The sequence below is a fragment of the Dendrobium catenatum genome, unplaced genomic scaffold, assembly GCF_001605985.2.
Source record: "Dendrobium catenatum unplaced genomic scaffold, ASM160598v2 fragScaff_scaffold_621, whole genome shotgun sequence".
Classification (NCBI taxonomy): domain Eukaryota; kingdom Viridiplantae; phylum Streptophyta; class Magnoliopsida; order Asparagales; family Orchidaceae; genus Dendrobium; species Dendrobium catenatum.
In genome coordinates, this window is record NW_021319083.1 from 1,895,495 (window position 1) to 1,916,050 (window position 20,556).

Consider the following 20,556-nt stretch of genomic DNA (forward strand, 5'->3'; position numbering starts at 1 on the left):
TGAAGAGACCGAAATAATGGAGAAGAAACCTACCATCGGAGGAAGCTGGGCAAGCCGAAGAGCCAAAGAGGAGCAATTCGCAACATAGTGTTTAGCTTCGAAGGAATCCCAATCCGAATCGGGATCGATATCTGTGTAACGGTTAAGAATGTATTATATAGAATAAATATTAGTTTAAATTAAGAAACATATAATTACTTATTTGAGAGATTTGAGATGCATTATTAAATTTACGAAGAGGTAATATTAGTTTTAAATTAAGTAACATATAATTAAATGAAACGGACGGGAAACGTTCAGAAATTTCAAATTTATTAATTTGGAATGAGTTCTAGATAAAGAGCATTAAATTATATAAGTATTATTTTTTTAATTATTATTTATTTATAATATAATGAATGATCAAGATAATTTAAGAATAAATAAAATGAATGATCAAGATTTGCAATAGAAGGAAACTCAAGCTTTTTTTATAATAGTTGTATAGATAATATAGATTTAGATATAAATATAGATATAGATATGCTTCATAATATTCAAATTGGCATAATAAATAAGTTTATATTTTCTTGAAAAAAAATTATATTTTATTTCATTTGAAAATTATTGTATTTTATAGAAAATAAAATTCAAATGGTCCCTTAGAGTATTAAAACAATCAACAAATCAATAGACCATTCCTCTTCTCAACAAATTGAAATAAGTTTTGATCAAAGTTTGAATAGTTTACTTGAAAGGTTTGAACGATGCTCTGTCATGATTCAAATAAGATTTGATTAAGATTCAATCAAAATTTTATTGGTATGTGAAACTTTCTTGTAAGCTATTTAAACTGGCTAACAAAGTTGTGGGAAATTACTTAATGGGTCTTTTATCATTTTTTTTAATATAATTTTTTAATTGTGTCTCTTACCAAATTTGGAGGTATGAATATTATATTGGTGTAAGGGATTGCCTGATATTATTTTATAGATAGTGATGATTCGTTTATGTTTGACTTCTTTGCTGTTTAACAGTACATGTAAAATTTATGATCATCACTTTGTTGACTTCTTTTTATTTTTTCCTTGTACTTACTTACACTTCAAAACGAGTCATTATATTAATGCATCTCTAATGGGTTGGTCAAAATAATTCATGTACTCGTCTTTATCTCTAAGGAACCTTTCATTTTCTTTGAGGATTGCCGCCCATGTCCGGGTGTGGAAGTTCGACGGTAGTCGAGGAGGAGTCTCGTGGCAATGAGAGATTATTGTGTCCTGACACCGAACGTGTCCAGAGACCAATAAAAAAGCGTCACATCACTAGGCTCTCAGTACCGAGTTCAATACCTCACTCGGTAGCGGCAGCGGTACCGCTCGGTATCTCGATAGCGCTGTCCGGACATAATAATTTTTCGGTGGTAAGAGAGCTATCTTCCTTCTCTTCTTTTATTGTTTCATTACTTCATTCTCTTTTCTTCTTGTTTCGAGTCCCCTCTCATGAGAAATGAACGGTCTATTTTATAATTTTATGATAGTGGCATGACAAGTAAATAGGAGGACGATCAAAGATAAATTTGGGAGTGGTTTGAACGAACGCCCGATGTTGAATCCCTCGATCGTGGACCATTTACTAAGTATTTGAATGTCTAAACGATATCAGAATTTGACGATCTTAGGCTCATTGGATTCGTCTCATTAAGCTAGGGGTGTCAATTCGGGTCAGTGGGTCGGGTTCGGGTCGAACCCGGAACTGACCCGAACCCGGATTTTTCCGTTTCGGGTTCAAGTTGACCCGAACCCGGATTTTTTCGGGTCGGGTTCGGGTCGTGTTTCGGGGTCATGTCAAAAATTGACAGCTCAATGATTGAGCCACTTGATTCGATTAGAAGCATATCACGTTTGGAAACTGTTTGGTAATCCAAATTATGATTTGAACCTTCCAAATGCGCTTCGCGTCTTTGATTTAGATCCATTGGAGCTTGGATTGAGTCGAATTTGGTGTCATTGGTTCGTATTTTTGAGACGTTCAATTCTACTATAAGTTTGTTGAAATCGGAGTTCAGATGATCACAAATTTTATTTTTGAAGTTTCCAACTTAATTTTTGTCTCGAGATTCGTGCTCGATCAATATAATTTTTTGATGATATATCATTTATATACTTAATAATTAAACAAATAAAAAAATCATATAAAAAAGAGAGATAAAATATAAAAGATAAAATTTTAATAATGAAAATTTATAATTTTAAACATAGATATAAAATAAAAAAATAGGTACACATATTTATAATAAATGAAAGGAATAAAAAATGAAAAATTCAATTCAAATATATTTAAATTAAATTACATACAAAACTATTTTATCTTGACTTTTTCATATCTACCTGAATCAAGCAATTTTCCCATATAATAGCTGAAAATCAATAGATTTATTTTTACTTTTCAAGAACAATAAGTAAACCCACTCCTAACCGTTGGATTAAGGGTTTTGGAGGACTAATTGGTCATTTTTTCTTATATCTTACTTCAGGCTTACTAAAGACTTAGGGCCGGCTACTGGAAGAGAACCTCTCTCACTCTCACGTGAAACTGCTCTCCCTCTCTTCATTCATGACAGGAAGAAGAAAAAGCGTGTGGGTGGCGGCTCTTTCCCTCCATCTCATGAAACTGCTGGAGCTCTCTTGGTTTCTTCTCTCTAGCTCTCCCCTTCTAGCTTTCAAATCTACAGCAGTTTTTGGAGCAAGGAAACGAAGACAAACTGCATGGATCTCGCAGCTAAAGCGGTTTGGAGCAAGGAAATGAAGAAAAACTGCATGGATCTCGCGGCCATAGCTTTTTGGAGTAAGGAAATGAAGAAAAACTTGGTAGATCTCACTGCTATAGCACTCACGCAAGGAAAAAAATGAAGAGCTGCTGTATATGATTTCTCCATTCAAACCGAGAGCAAAAAAAAAAAAAGGCTGCTGTTAGATTTTTCCACAAGAAAGAGAGGGATTCTTCGTCTTCTTGTTTCTTCAAGCACGAGCATGCAAACGTGAGATCTCTTCTCCCGCTGCTTTACATTTTCTTTTTATCTGTTGAGTCATGGCATTGTAAGGCTTAGAGACAAGTGACCATGTCATCTAAAGCTATCAGAGTTTTGTTTGTTCATTTATTTTCATTCTTTTTTTCTATATTGACTAAATTTGATTAGCTTGATCCTGTTTATAAAAATTTAAAAAAAAAAAAACCTTTATCTAAATTAGTTTGCGATGTTATATATGAAATATGGAATGCTGTTGTTATGCATATCAAGTTCGACGAAGTAATATTTCCAATCGCTTGTTAGTGTCTGTCATGAAGCTCAAATCATTGATCTTATATCCTTCATTATTTAAGCACCGTCTACTAGGTGTTTGATGAAACGCCTCAACAAAATATGTTAAAATTTTATTTGTATTAGACATCTGTGTCAAAAAGGTAGGTGTTTAAAGCTTCGTCATGTGAGTTTGTATGGATTTATCAAAGTTCGTAGTTTCATAATGGTTATTATCTTGGCATATGAAATCTTATAAATATCCTATTTCACATAAACCATGTTTTGGGGATCTTAGCCCACACTTATATGTATGTTAATTTATAATTGAATATTCATCTTCCTGTAAACTTCTCTTTTTTTATTAAATTATAAATGATAATTAGATTTAGTTACTTTGTTTGGGGACTGAATTTGTGTTATGATGTGATTAATTTTCTAATGTTCTGACTATTGAGAGTGGATGATGAGTTAGCATAGAAAAATAGTATAAGCAAAATCTTGTCATCGTTTGTGATTAATTGCCTTAAAATCCCATTAGGCTTTCTACAAGAGGAAGTAAATAAACTAAGGCATATTCTTGTGAGAGAGTGATAGCATTTAGATGGAATTATATTCAGGTTTTGCATTAAATTAATCATATATGATGGTTAGAAATCTTATTTTTAATTTCAATATATTCAGGTTTTGCTAAGATAAAAGATAAAGAGTTTTTTATTTTCAAATATCTTATAAATATTAACAAAAATTATATTAGAGTGCTTATAAGAAACGTTGTGCATATAGTTGATACACAAATTTATAAACTTTGCTACAATTAATATAAAATAGAGTTGAATAAAACTAAGAAATTAAAAAAAAAAAAAAAACGCAAAACTTAAACTTACTCATAAAAATAAATAAATATGCCACCAAAACATCCACTAAAACCCTCCCAAATCAGCCTATACATGGAGAAGTCAAAACAAACTGCACAGGGATCAGCAAGGGGAAGAAACCAAGCAGCCAACAACAAGGAAACCAAAAAAATAGTAGGGAAAACAAGTATCCAGCAACTGGGAAACCAAGAAAACAGCAGGGAAACCGAGCAGCCACATGGGGAAACCAAACAACCATCATGGGAAGACAAAACAATTATATGGGAAGACCAAACAACCACATGGGGAAACCAAACAACAGCTGAGAATTCAAACAGTCAGCTGGGAAAACAAGTAGACAACAGGGAAAACAAGAAGACAACAGGAGGAAAACGAAAAGCCACAGGAGAAAAAGAGCTAGAAACATAAGTGGGAAAAAAAACATAGAATGGCTAGCCTTGACTGCATCATTCTATATTTGGGTGGTTGATTTAGGAAGGATTATATTAGGACAATTATGCATGATTATGTAATTATTTGTTTCTTTATTAAGACATTTTGTATAGATTTATAAATAGGAATAGTTTTATATAATAAAAGAAAGCCTTTACCCTCTCCAATTATGTGAATTTAACAAAGATGATTTGCATAATTAGATTTTAATAGTTTTTCATTTCCCAAATTCTTATACTGTTTCAATATTCTCTTATTGTAGGTTCTCGTACTTGCACATAGTTCTTCTTGAAATCATTCATTGATTTCAAGATTTTATGTGTGCATATAATAATTTGTACTCTGTGCTTGAGTCTTCTCCTTTGAGTTGTGGAGTTGTTCTCCAATGAAGTGCTCTACAATATAAAGCAATTTTCATTTGGTAGAAGTTTAAATTGATTTTAGCTGGGATTTTATTATGATTTGAGGATGTTCACATGGGTTCGGTTGTTGCTTCCTTTTTTAATCAATTTTAATTCATTTGTTGGCTTGAGAAGTTGAAGACTGCTTAGTTGTTTGAATGGAAATTTTCCCTTATTTGCTTGCGATGGATCATGGTTGTTTTTTCTTGTTAGATCATGTACATTGATTTTTACTTTTTAGTTGGTCTCTTGGTTCTATATAATATGCTATTGTCAGAACAATAGAACTTTCCTATAGGTCAACCACAACTGCGTTCCAAATCTATTATATTGTACCTCATTTTTTTCAAGTAGACTGTTAAAACTCCTTTAGGATGCTTACTAACACCGTTCATGGTGCAAGCTAATTAAAACCTCATCCTACCATGATCATTGGATTTACCACCATCATAGGATAGCATAAAAAACAAAAAAAATAGAAAATATAACAAATATAGTTCATAACAAAATTTAAGCAGAAAAATCTAAATGCATCAGTTCATCTTAATCTTGGATTAGCCTATGAGCATCTCTAGGTGATTTCTTTTATAGTTTTTGTTTTGGGGGAAGTGAAGCTCAATACAACTTTTTAATGATACAGGCAGCTTTATTTTCTTGTAACCAGTGCAAACTGGTTGTGCAAGTTCAATGTAATCGCTTAATTTTTCTTTTATCAATTCTCTTAGAAAATTTTGAATTGCGTCTCTCATACTAAACTTTGGAGATATTAATATTATATTGGCAGCACTCCATAATTGGAGAAATTATTCTGTGCGGAGTTCAGACGTTGTCCAGAGGCCAATAAAAATGCGCTACGTGACCCAAAAAGTGTACCGCGCTCGGTATTGAGCACGATACCGAGCGGTACCAAGCGTTTGTTCTGCTCAGTACCAAGAGGTATCGGATGGTTCTCCTATCCGGTGTCCGCACAGAATAATCTCTCCCATAATTGGGCTGTGTTTCCATAGATAGAGCATGCCATTTGTTTTTTTTTTAGAGCATGCCATTTGTTATTTACTTTTTTAACACAGCACATCATTTTTTTATATGATAAAAAGCGTTATACTGGAAAATGCGTAGCGTGCTTATAGAGACTATGCGTTGGTTGATTTATTGACATTTCACTTTACATTTTTTTTTTATTGGCATTTCCATTTCGCATTTAAGGTGAAATCCAATTATTCACATAAAGGGATTTCATTTGTTTTTTCTTTTCCCAAATTATTTTACAGTTGCAATTTCCCTTCATTGTTGCTTCTCATATTTGCACACAGCTCTTCTTGAATCCATCATGGATTTTGAGATTTTATGTGTGCGTAGAGTAATTTGTCCTCTCTGCTTGAGTCCTCTCCATTGATATGCGGAGTTGTTCTCCAATGAAGAGATCTACATCCCAGTGCTTACTTTTTCTTCAGTCGAAGTATATGTTGATTTCAGTTGGTAATCTATTGCGGCTTTAGTAAGTTTATATCATTTTTATGTATCATCGGGTTTTAAACAGATTAAAGTTTATTGGCTGAAATTAGGGGTGTCAATATTTGACACGACATGAAAACCCGACCGAATCCGACATGGAAATTTTGGGTTGGACCCGACGGGTTGCCAGGTCAACCCAGAAACTCATTTAGAATGAGTTGTCCGCGCTGCCCGAGGCTGCCCGCACCTGCCCCAGCTACTCGCCCAGCTGCCCGAGCCCTACCCGAGGTTGCCCGCGCCGCGCAGCTGCCTTCTTGTACCCGCGGATGCTTACGTGCCCGCGTCCACGCGCCTGTCTCCGCACCCGCGCTCCCGCGCTCCCGCCCGAGCTCCCGCATCCCGCCTGCACGCCCGTGTCGGGTCGTGTCAACCCGGCAACCCAATGGGTTGGGTTTGGGTTCGAGTTTCCGACATGTTTACCTACTCGGGTCGGGTTAGGGTCAACTCGATTGAACCCGGGTCAGTTCTGAGTTCGACCCGAACCTGACCCGAAACCCGATTTTGACACCCCTAGTTGAAACTGTAAGATATAGAGTCGAATGCTCTATTGTTTTAACAGAAAGTTCCCTCCTTGTTTTAGTTGAGATGATGAGGTTTTGTTTTTCTGTTAGTGTAAATTGGATTAGGATGTTTGCTCGTTGTTCATATTTGGTTATATAATTAGCTTGAGTTTGATAGTTTTTATAAGTTCATTCATTTAATTAGCCAAATACAAACAAGGTCTTTGTTAATTTAATTCAGTTTTGTTGCATGCCGGAATATTTGCAGTAGTAGAGAAATTTAAAGTTTAATGTTATAGCTTGGCATGAAGATCCAACACACACAAATAAGAGAGAAGTACGAGAATTGTAAGAAATAGTATTACTTTTACATGAAAAAATTTGGAAACGGAAAAACCCACTGGGCCTATTCCAATTAAAGTGATTCCACTATTATTTATTATCGATTATAAATTATGCCCTTCATTGAGGAAAGGTATGGATACACTATATAAAGAGCATATTACTTGGTTGAACTTGGAAGAACTTTTTAGTAGAAATATAATATAATAAGTGGTTGACAAAGTTTGAAGGACCGTTGTTAGATAACGATTGGTCGGAGCATCGTGTTGCAACAATGGGGATCAAGCGATGTTTTGACGTTAGCAGTTGAGCGACAATAGGCTGTGTTCTGACTATGATGGTCAAAAATGGCCTAACGGTGGCATCAGACGGTTGTTTGATGGTAGCGGTCCAACTTTTGGCTTGATGGAGGCTATCGATTATTGATTTAATGATGACGATTGAGCGATATTTTGGCGGTGGTGTTCGGGTTGTGCTTCTAGATCCTTAGACCCTTCAAGTTGTCCTGAATCTCTAGCCAAGGTTCAACTCCAAACTCCAAGTCCCCCCTTATGTAGAGAGTGCAGGCCTATTTATAATTTTTCGAGAGTGTCATACCCTATAAATATGGATGAAATCTAGAACATTCCTTTGAACGATTTATATTGACCTTTATCATAAAATATTCGTTCAACATTTAAGTGCTTTAATGATATCAGAATTAAGCTATCTTGGGCTCATTTAATTCATCTCGTAGAGATGCTCAATTTGACTACAAGCATATCAGTTTTGGAGATCATTTGGTCATCCATTAATATCTTGATGTATTCAACTACTAATCAGACCTTTGATTTGGGCTCATGTAGGCTCGGATTGGGTCACTTTTGGCATCGTTGGGTTCGTCTTGTTGAGACATTCAATTTATCTATAAGTTTGCTTAAATCAGAGTTTGGATGTTCCTAAATTTGTCTTTTAAAAAATATTTTTGTCCAATCAATGCAATTTTCGATGAATATCGAACTTGATATTAGTTTTATTATATTTGTATATAAATAAAAATATGCATATATAGTTTTATGTGCATATGTATAAATGTGTGCACATATATCTATCGATAGATGCTCATATTCATATATATATGACTTCATGTTTGTGAATTACTCATAGTGGGCTCAATAAGTTAACTAGGAATGAAACAACACTCGAGTTTGCTCAAGCCTTACCCTTATTGATGTTGTAACACACTTCAGCATTGAAGACCAATTTTTGGAGTGGATTGCTCGTACTTGCAATTTTATTTAGGCAGGGGAGAAATCACATGTGGCAATTGTCCACCCTCAAAATTAATTTATACTTATAAGGGGATAATTTTGAGATTTTACCCTCTTAAATTTTTTTTTAGTCTAATTTCTCTCCCATCACGGTCCAGTTCACATACACATCTGCTTAGCTGCCCCCTCTTGTTTACTCTCATTCAGGTCGTGCGCAGATGCGCTCACTATGGTGCTATGCCTACTACTTGCATGTCGCCATTGTTTCACCTGTTGCCTGCACACTGCGTCGATGCCACTTGCGAAGTCTTCTTGCGTAGGACGCGACGACTACGCTTTCTGCCTGTACGCTGCCACGTCTATTTGCCCACCTGCTAAAGAGAAGTTGGTTCCGCCCCTGATCTAGTTTATCTATTTTTCTATGACACTAGAATAGTTGGTACTTGGTAGATGGATATCTTTGTGCTGTTGTTTGTTGTAAGATTACTTAAATTCTCATTAAATTAAAGTGTCAAAAATATCAGTGCTGCCCTTGCAAATGAAGAAGTATGTTGGGTAGCCCTACTATTTTTATTTTTCTCTTAACAAAATAGTTTTATCTAGCCTTTCATTGCTCCATCTCTGTTTAAATTCGAATTTAGCAGTGTTTAAGTCTAATTTATTTAATTTTAGGCTTTGTTTGGATCAAAGGAAAATGGAGGAAATGAATAAGATGCCCAAAATTTACAAATACAATTGAATATACTGACCATTTCCTATTATCCAAACACATCAGGAGTATTAACATAAACTTTCAAAAACGCAGGAGTTAGGTGGTATTCATTATCATTAACTCCTCACATAAGTCACATTTGTGGGAGAAATTATTTTGTGCGGAGGCCGGACGTATAATGTAGTCCGGAGACCAATCAAAATGTGCCGCGTTAGTAATATCGAGCCGTGGTATCGAGTAGTATCGAGCCATGGTACTGAGTGAGGGGTGATGTGGCACATTCTGATTGGTCTTCAGACGGTGTTCGGCATCTGCACAAAATAATTTTTGACGAGATTTGTGGAGTTTAAAATCTAGCAAATCTAAAAACCTGCAGCTGACAAGATGAGACTATGGCTGAAGAACTGCATTCTGCGTACGCTTTGATGTATTTCCAACGATGAACTTTGGAACAAATTTATATAAAGCCAACTGTTTTATGACTTATATGTTCTTCCAGAAGATTTCATGAAAAATTATGTCGATGCACGACCAAAAGATTAATAAAATTTTCATTTCCCACATATTTCTGTGGTTTTTTTGCCCTCCGGATAGTATGAACTGCTGACATTTGTATTTTGTGCTGGATTTCTACATGTATTTTTTATTTATGATTATTGTTAACTCTGTTATTTCCTGAATTGATTTAAACCATAAGGAATGTAATTATTGTTCAAAATAATTACTCCATTACCCCTTGTACCTTACGATACCAATGTTAATTAAGGATTCTTTTGAGACAATTTTTTAATTGCTTTAGATTTTGTTGGGAACATTTTTCTTACTATTTTATAAAACAGATTTTTAATAGGAAATTTTGTTCTAAAAAGTTATTTTAAAAATAGTGTGAAAGACGTCTCAAAAGGAAGGCTTCAAAAGCATTAAGAAAGTTGACTCAAACAAAATGTAATAATTAAATTTATTCCATTACTTATGGTTTTTCAGCTCACTAATCAAAGGAAGAAATTTATCACCCTTGCAGGCTATACAAGAAGGCCATTACCGCACTCAAAAGTATTATGTGCGGTTATTGAACGGTGTCCAGAGATGAATGAGAACGTCATTTTTTTTATTACTATCGTGTACCGCTTGGTTTTGGGTGCTGTGGAGCATATTAATTCGTCTTTGAACCGTTTGGTGACCGCGCATAATAATTTCTCCTTTCATCTTGGGCTCCATCTACATCAAATTTGTACAAATAATTATAGTCTTGTAATTTTTTTTTTCAATTTTAAGTCGGGAGGATAAAAGAATTTATTTCGTTTTTAGGTCTCATAATAGTTTTTTAATAATTATCATATTTAAATATAGTTTTTTTTTTTTTTTTACAAAATTCTATAAAATGCAATGCTAAATTTATAAAAAAAAAAATATTTCAGATTTAACATCTAAATATTTATTTTATTGACATGTTATTTTAATATTTAAATCACAAAAAGAATATAAATGGAAATATATTTTATTCAAATATGTTAAAATTAATGATAATTTTGATGTGATTAAACATTATAATATTATATGAATATATAAATATATAAGAAATGTATAACAATTTGTGAAAATCCTACCTCTTGCTGGTTGTCTCTTCTGTTTTCTCAACAGCAGTGGCAAGGAGATACTGATGGCATAATGAGTGTTTCTCATAACTCTTCTTTGCTGTGCGCTTTTGATGACATTGTTTGAGACGGTTTTTCCTTACTGCTTCTTTAAATTTTAAATATTTATTAATCTAAATATTTTTATTTTTAAGTTATAATTTAATTTTAAAAAATAGAAAAAAAAATTAGTACAAAGAAAGCCTTATTTTATACTCTTTGTGAATTGGGTCTCTGGCTTTAAAAAAGTTGAACTGTTTGGGGCGCCTTTCAACATTGGAACCCTAATTGGTCACAGACTCACAGGCACAGTAAGGAATCTATGATTTGGTCTACGAAAAAAATTAAGTTAGAATGCATTTTTAATTGCATTTGGTTTTATTTAAGATCTTTGTAACTAGCTAGTAAATATTATTTTAATATTTATATTGCACTTTTTTTAAATATATTTTAATAATTTTTAAGATTCATTTTAGTAGTGGCTAATTTACTCCAAGACAACTGTTCATATATCGCTTTGGCAGATATATCGATGGTCAAAAGGGTAGGCGCCCTACGGGGTTTTCAGGAACAAATACCCTCGAAACAAATTTTGGATTATAAGGATATTTTTGGAATTCAAATTAATAAATAAAATGATAAATTATATTTAATATTTGTTGTGAGCAATTGTCTAAAGATCATATTATCTTAAAAACTTTTAGAGTGGCAACTTGCTTAAAAATTCTTGTAATATAAGACTAAAAAAATTAAATTTAGAGGAACAAATTACTTAAATAATTAATAACAAACATTTTTTTTTTATTTTTTTCAGGTTTTATAAGTTTTTTATAAATAGTATAAAAATTCATATACTAATCTATATATAATATATTAATATATATATAATTATTATATATATAATGTCTTCTCTTACAATTATTATATCTCTGTATTTTTATGAGAATTCATTGTGTTTAAAATTAAATTAATAGTACTTTTTAATTACACCAATAAAATGATTAAAAAAATTATTAATACATATTTTCTTTTAGTGTCGCTTAGATCTTAGACCTATGTAGCTAATAAGAAAGGTGTTGTATATCTCACTTGGAAAAAGGATGGTTTATACTTTGTACAGTCGCATTTACACAAAACATACAAGGAACTTTTGTCCTTTACATAATGTCTGGTCATTCGGGTCCTTTTTCTAACAAAATATCGTTAAAAAGAAGAATCTCTAATAACTAAATGTATAAAAAATCAATGCCAACTAACTAACGAATTGTTATTGACATTCAGAATTATTGACTGTGAAAGTAAGGATGAGTAATGCACATGGCATGGCCAACTCCCAATGGAGAAATTATTTTGTGAGGACACCGAATCGTCGAAAAAAGAATAAGAGCACATCACGTCACCCAATAGATAGCGGTTCATAATATTCGTACACATAAAAAATGACGTGGGGCGCTCTCATTCGTCTCTGAACTAGATTTAATGTTACGCACATACTAATATATATATATATATATATATATATATATATTATATATATATTATATATATATATATATATATATATATATAATAGTTATATATAATATATTTATTTATATAGTTTAAAAAGAAGTGTACTAAATTTTGGACCTTCTCTGGCATTCATTAAAATATGGGATGCATCCACTTTAAAGTGTCCAAAAGGTAAAATTTAGTACAAAAATTGGTAGGGTTTAATAAGATTTGTCCAAAATGTACTATGTAGATGTGTGAGGTCAAGTTCAACCCTAGCAATATCTATGTGTCCACATTACCACTCATATGACTTAGAAAAAAATTAATCTTAATAAGGGATCGAGTTAATTTATCATATTGTTCACACTATATCTTCGATGAAATTCACACTCATAAAAAAAATTTCATTAAAAAACAAATAATTTATCAATAATAAGATATCTCACTTATAATAAGCTTCTTCTTTAGTAAATAAAAATAAATTGGTTATATATATATATATTATATATATATATATATATATTATATATATATTATATATATATATATATAGTATATATAATATATAATGTTCAGAATGGATAATTGATCATCTCTGAAATGTGAAAAGGTTCTGCACCATAATTACTGAAAACAAAATCTTTCATGCCTGGGAAAAGGCATGCATGCAAATCTCTCTCATCATGCATGCAACATGACGGGTCCTTTTCAAAATTGGAACTCTAAAATATATCAGATATATAAATATTTTTTATTCAACAAATATAATATATATTTATATTTAGAAAACTTTTTATATATAAAAAAAAGTCATATTGTCTCCAATAACTATAAAGAAAAACTATAAAACTGAACATAGCTTTGATTCACACAGAAGCTCACTGTAATTGCTCCCTTCTTATTATGTGCGGACGCCGAACGTCGTCTAAAGATCAATCTGAATAAGCCACTTCAATACCGCGGCTCGGTCCCGCTCAGTAACATCTTCGATATTGCTAATGTGACTCATTCTTGTTAGTTTCAAGATGTAAAGCTGAATTTGGAATCCGTATAGAACAATTTCGCCCCCTACAGATATATTTTTGATTCATTATAGTTCTTTTGGATTCACATCAAGATTTTACTATAAAGTTTGGTTAAGTGTTGAGGAGATCAGAATGAGAAAAGGCGAGAGAGAAACATGGCCAATGAAATTTCTTTGTTTGATTGGAAATTACGAAGGATCTCATTGATGGCCCCTTACAAAAAGACAAGGAGCTAGTTAAATAAGGATTGTAGAGATTGTACGTAGGACTCTTAGTTATTGGCTGGGACTAAAGTCAATGACATATGATGAACTGAAAAAATAACAAGAAAAATATATATATAATTTTACTGTAGTTAGACTAGTAGGGGCAGTTTGTAAGTAGGATTTAGGCCGGATTTGAGCAAAATATAGCCAAACGGCCTAAAATGCAAAAGAAAATCTCATGGTAAATGAAAATCACGATTGACAGAAAATTCCGCCTTTTGGTGGTAAATCATGGATTTTTAAACGAAAACGTTGTTCGCCTCATCTCCTCACCCTCGCCTCTTCATGATAGTCAGACAATCACAAGATTTAATATAATTTATCATGAATGTTACCAAACAATCCCTGGTCGAGTAGGACTGTAGGATTCAAGCTGGTCTTGAGCAACTTTTAAGTTACTGCAAATCCTTCGAATAATAATAGTAGATGACCGATTAAGGCCCTTCGAGGCTTCCAAACATGCCAAGTTAAGCTGATTTAAAGATGGTGATCAGGTTTTTGAATCGAGTACTTAATGATTTTACTTGATCAATCCGACCTATATTTGCCTTACGTTGCCATAAAATATTACATAATAGATGTCACTCTCTTGCATGTCATTACACACATAATAATATCCTGTGCGTGACACTTAATGAAATATATGATATATGATATACTTGCACTTCCATTTACATCCTAGCTAGAGACTTCTACTATTCATTCATTCATCTAGAAGCCTTTTCTATCATTATCATGCAGCAAAATCTGATACTCATACCGCTCTCATTTGAATGCACGAAAAATTATTGTGTGCGGTGTTCGAACTCATTCAGAAGTCAATCTAAATGTGCCACGTACATCACCCAATATATAGTGCATTAATTGGATGAAGTGGCACGTTCGAATTGACCTCCGAATGTATTTCAACGCGGCACAGAATAAGCTCTCCATTTGCACAAAAGCGCCCACGCATTTATGTGAAAATTTTAAGATAATTAATTGACGGAGATAGAAATTAATGAGTGTACCAACTCGCCATGATGATATTGGAGAATCCGTATTTGGTAAGTGTGAAACACTGAGCTAATATGTTCTCGATACATCATTTTGGTTACAACTTATATTTCTTAGGTTGAAATTGATACGCCATTATTATGGCTGCCAATACGTCAGTTGATTAATTCCTGACTAAATATGTCAGTTGATTCCAGAAAATATCTAAAAAATAAATTAATCTTAATTTGAAATCTCCTACTATTCTCATCTTGATTCTACAATTGGTTAAAAAAAAAAAAATTCTCATCATATGTTAACTAATCATCAACATATGATGTCATTTTCCTATTAGATATTTTCTTCTATTATGCAAAACATCTTGTCTACACCACCATCATTTAACTTCTAACGTTTTCATTAATCATAATATGATGCTTGTCATTGAGGCTTCATTTGGGACGGCATTCTTATTGCTTCTTAAAGCAGCTTTTTAAAAATTTTATACAAAAAATCAAAAAGCTTTAAAAAGCAGTAAGAAAGTCATCCCAAACAAAACATTAGTATCATCTTATGTTCGTCAATTACCTTAATGGGCATGTTGCTCGTCTTCCTAAACATCAATCTATCGTTCAATCAGAAGAATCAATAAGATTAATCGTCCAACTTTCAAACTCAATATCAACTTTTGATTGATGTATACTAATATATTTTATGTGACACCTATTAACTATTGACATTTGATGTTTGTTATATCATTTGCTTTGGTGTCTTACTAATCATAATCACTCGACTTGATGATAATTTTCACATTTTACATCTTGTCGGTCAACTAGTTTTTTGCTTCTACAAAGAGAATTAAAGTAGACCATCCAACATCTCTTGATGATAATTTTCACATTTTAAAAGTAATCCTAATTCTATTACATTATTCTTTATCGTTTATGTCTATTATTTTATATTAACGTCTTAATTATCTAATTATAGGAAATAACGTTCTATATTTTTTATTCTTTATTTTTTGGGGGGCAGTTAGGGGTTCGAACGTGAGCCGTATGGGAGGAAACAGCAAGCTGCATGCGCGAGCTCCGTATATGCATTTATAAGTTTTTCATATTTTTTGCAATTTTTTATATCACAAGTTATAACATAAAGAAGAGTTGAACATTAAACTAAGACTTCATTCGGGAAAGTTTTCTTATTATTTTTTAAAATAATTTTTTAATTCAAAAACTTTTGTAATAAAAAACTGCTTCGAAAAAGTGATCCCAAACAAAGCATAAGTCATCATGCATGAAGACACATGACCTTGGCCTAAATTCCCCTATGAATACTATATGTGGCCAAATAGATAGAAAAAAATAATCCTAATTTACTGAAAACTTATGTAACAGCCTGTATTAACATATTAATATTTCTTCATTAACATGCTCTAATAATATTAACATAATGAGGCCAATTTTTGACCTAAAAAGGGAGCTTTTACCTATCAACACAACAAAATTATGCTTGATTATAAATTCAGCAGTGTACCGTTACTCTATTCTTTCTCCCAACGTTCCAGTCTGAGCCCCCAGTTTTTCTTTTTCATATATATATATATATAATGGCCCCCTCGTTAGTCTTCTGGTCCTATCCCTATAGGAGAGTAACTCAGTGCCGACATAGACTGAGCGATTTATAGAGCTCAAGTAAAAAAAGTATGAGAGATCTACAAAGGGTCTTATCCCAACTTTTTATATAAAGCAGGGACCGCAGGTCTGGTCAGTCCTGCAATCAAAGAGAAATTACAAGTCTGTTCTCTCTCTCTCTCTCTCTGCTCAGGAGGTCTTTAATAAGATTTGTAGTCTCTTTCCCGGACTTTATTTGAAGTAGACAGGCTTCTCCAACCATAACCAACACCTTCTTCCTCTCCCACTTCTCAACTGAAAAGATGACCAATAACTACTCGGTCTCCTTTGATCCCTTCCTCTACTATCAGGACTCAGCTGAGACGATCCCTGATTCCTCCTCCACTGTTCTTCAGCCTATGAGCAGAAGCAGTTCAATCAACAGTGCTAATTCTTCTCACTACATGGAGAGTAATAATCTATATAACTTCAAGGTAACATATAAATTTGTTTGAATCTATTCATATAAACAACCCTCACACTTTGATTCAATTGATGTTATTTGATTTGTTAGGTCACAAAGAACGGAAGGAATAGGAAGCAGAAGAAGGCAATTGACGAGAAGAAGATGAAGGAAGGGGAGGAGCCTCCTGTAGGTTATATACATGTTAGAGCAAGGAGAGGTCAAGCAACTGATAGTCATAGCCTTGCAGAGAGAGTAAATATTATTATTACAGCTTTAATGGAACTATTAGTTACTTCATTTCATCTTTGTTATGACTTGGTTTATATTTGGATATGATCAGGTTAGAAGGGAGAAGATTAGTGAGAGGATGAAGGTTCTTCAGGGACTTGTTCCTGGCTGTGAAAAGGTTCATCATCATAAATAATATGTAATCTATATATAAATAAATAATGTATACATTGACTTAATTAGCTGGCTTATGTACTGTGAAATGTTTATATTATCAGGTGGTAGGGAAAGCTTTGATGCTTGATGAGATCATCAACTATGTACAGTCCTTGCAGAACCAAATAGAGGTAAGTACTCTATCTAATTGAACAGTTTTCTTATTTAACAAAGGATTTTGAGTGGTACTGATATGTTATTTCTCTCTAATGGTGTTTTTTTTTTTTCTTTTTTGACCAAATTCTAGTTTCTGTCAATGAAGCTCGCTAGTGTGAATCCAATGCAGTTTGACTTTTCTGTTGACTATGATTGTCTTGTCAACCAAACAGAGGTGAGTATATGTAGACAAGACTAACTAACAGTAATGGAGATAATTGGTCTCACTTTTTTACTTCATAAAAATCTTATCTTGCCAAAAATAAATAATTTCATGAGCTAACTTTGGCTTCTTCAATGGCTTGTTACTGATTATGTAAATATGATAAAACAGACAATGCCATCCTCTTTACTCCATGCTAGCCTCACCCAAGCCACAAACCTTGATGAAGGCTCATCCAAAGCATATGAGACTATGATGAACCCTCCTCCATTGTTGTTGCAGTGCCAAGGTTCCATTCCCCTCTTTCAGGTATGAGAGAGAGAGAGAGTGAGAGAGAGAGAGAGAGAGAGAGAGAGCTTGACTTACCTAAGTTAACAATGAGCACATTGAGAATTCATATATGGATTTTACAGGAGAAGGATAGTTTTTTTATGCAAGTTGGTGATGAGAGACAAGAGCTGATTCTCAATAATATAGTTCTCAACAACATGTGCTTGTTTCAGCAGGGAAGCAAGGGAGAGGGCCCATATTAAACATAGAGGTATGTATCTAAATATAAAATATTATAACTTGTATATTTTGTTCCAATATGAATTTTTCTTGTATGTCTCTTTCCTCTATTAGCTTTACAAATTCAGCTTTTGCTTTGTACGTACAGATGAAGGTATGAGGGCATGGATAAGACTGTGACTGCAAGAAGAAGAAGAAGAAGCTGACAAGAAATCTAAGATTTTGCTTAATTTGTTTCAAGTATTTGTATAGAGAGATCAATATATTCCATGAAGAGAAGAGGAAGGGAGGAGGTTGTTATTGAAGGGAAATTGATAGAAGTCTGGTTGCTTTGGGGACTGAAGCTAGCTAGCTAGCTGGTAGTTACTTGCACTAAATTGTAGAGACTGTAATGTAGTTTGCTAGACGTGCATGAATATGATGAGTAATCAATAATATTCATTGTTTGTTGTTGCAACTTGCATCTCTGTTTCTTTGCACACTTCAAGATGCCAGAGAGAGAGAGAGAGAGAGAGAGAGAGAGAGAGAGAGAGTATGACTGTCTTGTTGCAGAATACGCTGACTTGACTATCCTCTATATATATAATAGAAGTGTGCATCACATTCTTTGAGACATAAATCTTATGAGGAAATACTCCTTATAAAACTATCATAAAGAATTCGTTATCATTGATATATCATAAAAAAATTATCTTGATCAAGCACGAATCTCAAGGAAAAAATTAAGTCAAAAAATTCTAAAATTAAATCTCAAACCACCGAACTCAGATTTTAGAAAACTTATAGCGGAATTGAATGCCTCGAAAAGACTAACCAAATGACACAAAATTTGACTCAATCCGAACCTAAATGAGTCCAAATCGAAGACCTAGAGTGCCTTCTGAAGGTTCAAATCATGAATTGGATGACCAAACGGTTTCCGAACATGACATGCTTATAGTCGAATCGAGCGACTCGACTAGACAAATCCAACGAGCATAAGATCGCCGAATTTTTTTACCATTAAGATATTCAAATGCCCAGTAAATGGTCCACGATCAATGTGATCAATATCGACCGTTCATTCAAAACACTCTCAACATACACTTAATCTCCCTCCTATTTATTTGTCATGTCACTCCCAAAAAATTATAAATATACCCTCATTCTTCATTGAGGGAGGAGGAAACTGGGGGGAAGCAAGGAAGATAATTAAGTATAGAAGGAAAATAGATAAATTAAAGTTTTCTTGCCACCAGAGTCCTCCTCGACTGTTGTCGGACCACCAACTGTCGCCAGACTTCGGCCAGACCACTAAATGATGACGGACTTCGGCTCGGCCACCAACTGACGTCGAATTTTTGCCCGACCACCAACTGACACAAGACTTCCACCCGACCACCAATTATCGTTGAACTTCCCCCCGACAATTGTCGTTCTGACCTCTATCGTCGACAACGATCTTTATGATCACTGTCGCCAACTGACTTTGGTTCTTTCAACCTCTGTCAACAGACAATAATCTTTCTAACCACTGTCGCCCGCCGACTATGATCATTCCTACCTTCGTCGCCAGAATACGATCTTTCCCAAACACATCTCATTTTTCTTTGCTTACTCCAATTTATAATAACTAATTTAATTTAAGATAAAATAATATTATATACTAAAAATTTAAAATCATGCATGATAATATCAGACATGACATGACTTTCCTCTTATATCTCCATACTACTTGGGTCAAATCAGAGAAAATTTTAAGTTGGCTTTGACCACCTTTCATACATTTTGATCTTATTTGATTCTTGGCTAAGGATAGCATACATGACTGCACATAATTAATTAAATTATCCACACACATGAAAATAATAATAATAATTAGTGTTCGGGTCGGCCAACATGAAGGGCCCGATGGGTAATGAGCTTGGCAGCGGGCCCGGGTCGGCCAACATGAAGGGCCCGATGGGTAATGAGCTTGGCAGCGGGCCCGGCCTACGTGCAGGCCAACTAGGAGCATCACAGCATGGGTTGGTGGGTTGGGTATTTTCAGGATCCTGTTGTTAATAGTATATAATGTCTTCATCCATGTTAATGGTAGGCAATGTGGAACCCACGATGGCCTTAGGCCCATTTACCCTATGATATGTTGGAGTATGATGACCCCCTCATTGTGATGCCCCTACCCCCTAATTATTTGTGTGATGATTTACTTCATAATTGATGTTAATTTTAAGCAAAGAAATGGCATCATTTACCTTATTTAATGAATGAAATCGTCATATATTATCAATTATTATATTGATTGTTATGTCTATATGCAGTGGTTCAATTTGTATTTATCGTGTTTACATATGTAAATTATGATCTTATATAATACTGACTGACTCATTTTGTCTATACAATAATCAATTTATGCTAAAAAGAACTCTATGTTTGTGTGTGTAAACAAATTATTTTTCAAAAATAACACCCCCCCCCCCCCCCCCCATCAATCTATAAAAAAAATCCCCATGGCCACAATCCA

General features: G+C 33.7%; 1 protein-coding gene and 1 long non-coding RNA gene across 2 annotated transcripts; both read left to right on the forward strand.

Moving 5' to 3' along the window:
• Positions 1 to 2,552: 2,552 nt before the first annotated feature.
• Positions 2,553 to 9,214, forward strand: LOC114579697. The gene is made up of 2 exons (XR_003700799.1): positions 2,553 to 3,019; positions 8,806 to 9,214. It is a non-coding gene; the product is annotated as an uncharacterized LOC114579697 (long non-coding RNA).
• Positions 9,215 to 16,637: 7,423 nt separating this feature from the next.
• Positions 16,638 to 18,076, forward strand: LOC110111863 (transcription factor bHLH137). The gene is made up of 7 exons (XM_028695338.1): positions 16,638 to 16,808; positions 16,889 to 17,032; positions 17,121 to 17,186; positions 17,287 to 17,355; positions 17,472 to 17,555; positions 17,715 to 17,852; positions 17,957 to 18,076. The coding sequence occupies exons 1-7, from the start codon at positions 16,638 to 16,640 to the stop codon at positions 18,074 to 18,076; spliced, it is 792 nt and encodes a 263-aa protein (XP_028551171.1).
• Positions 18,077 to 20,556: the final 2,480 nt, after the last annotated feature.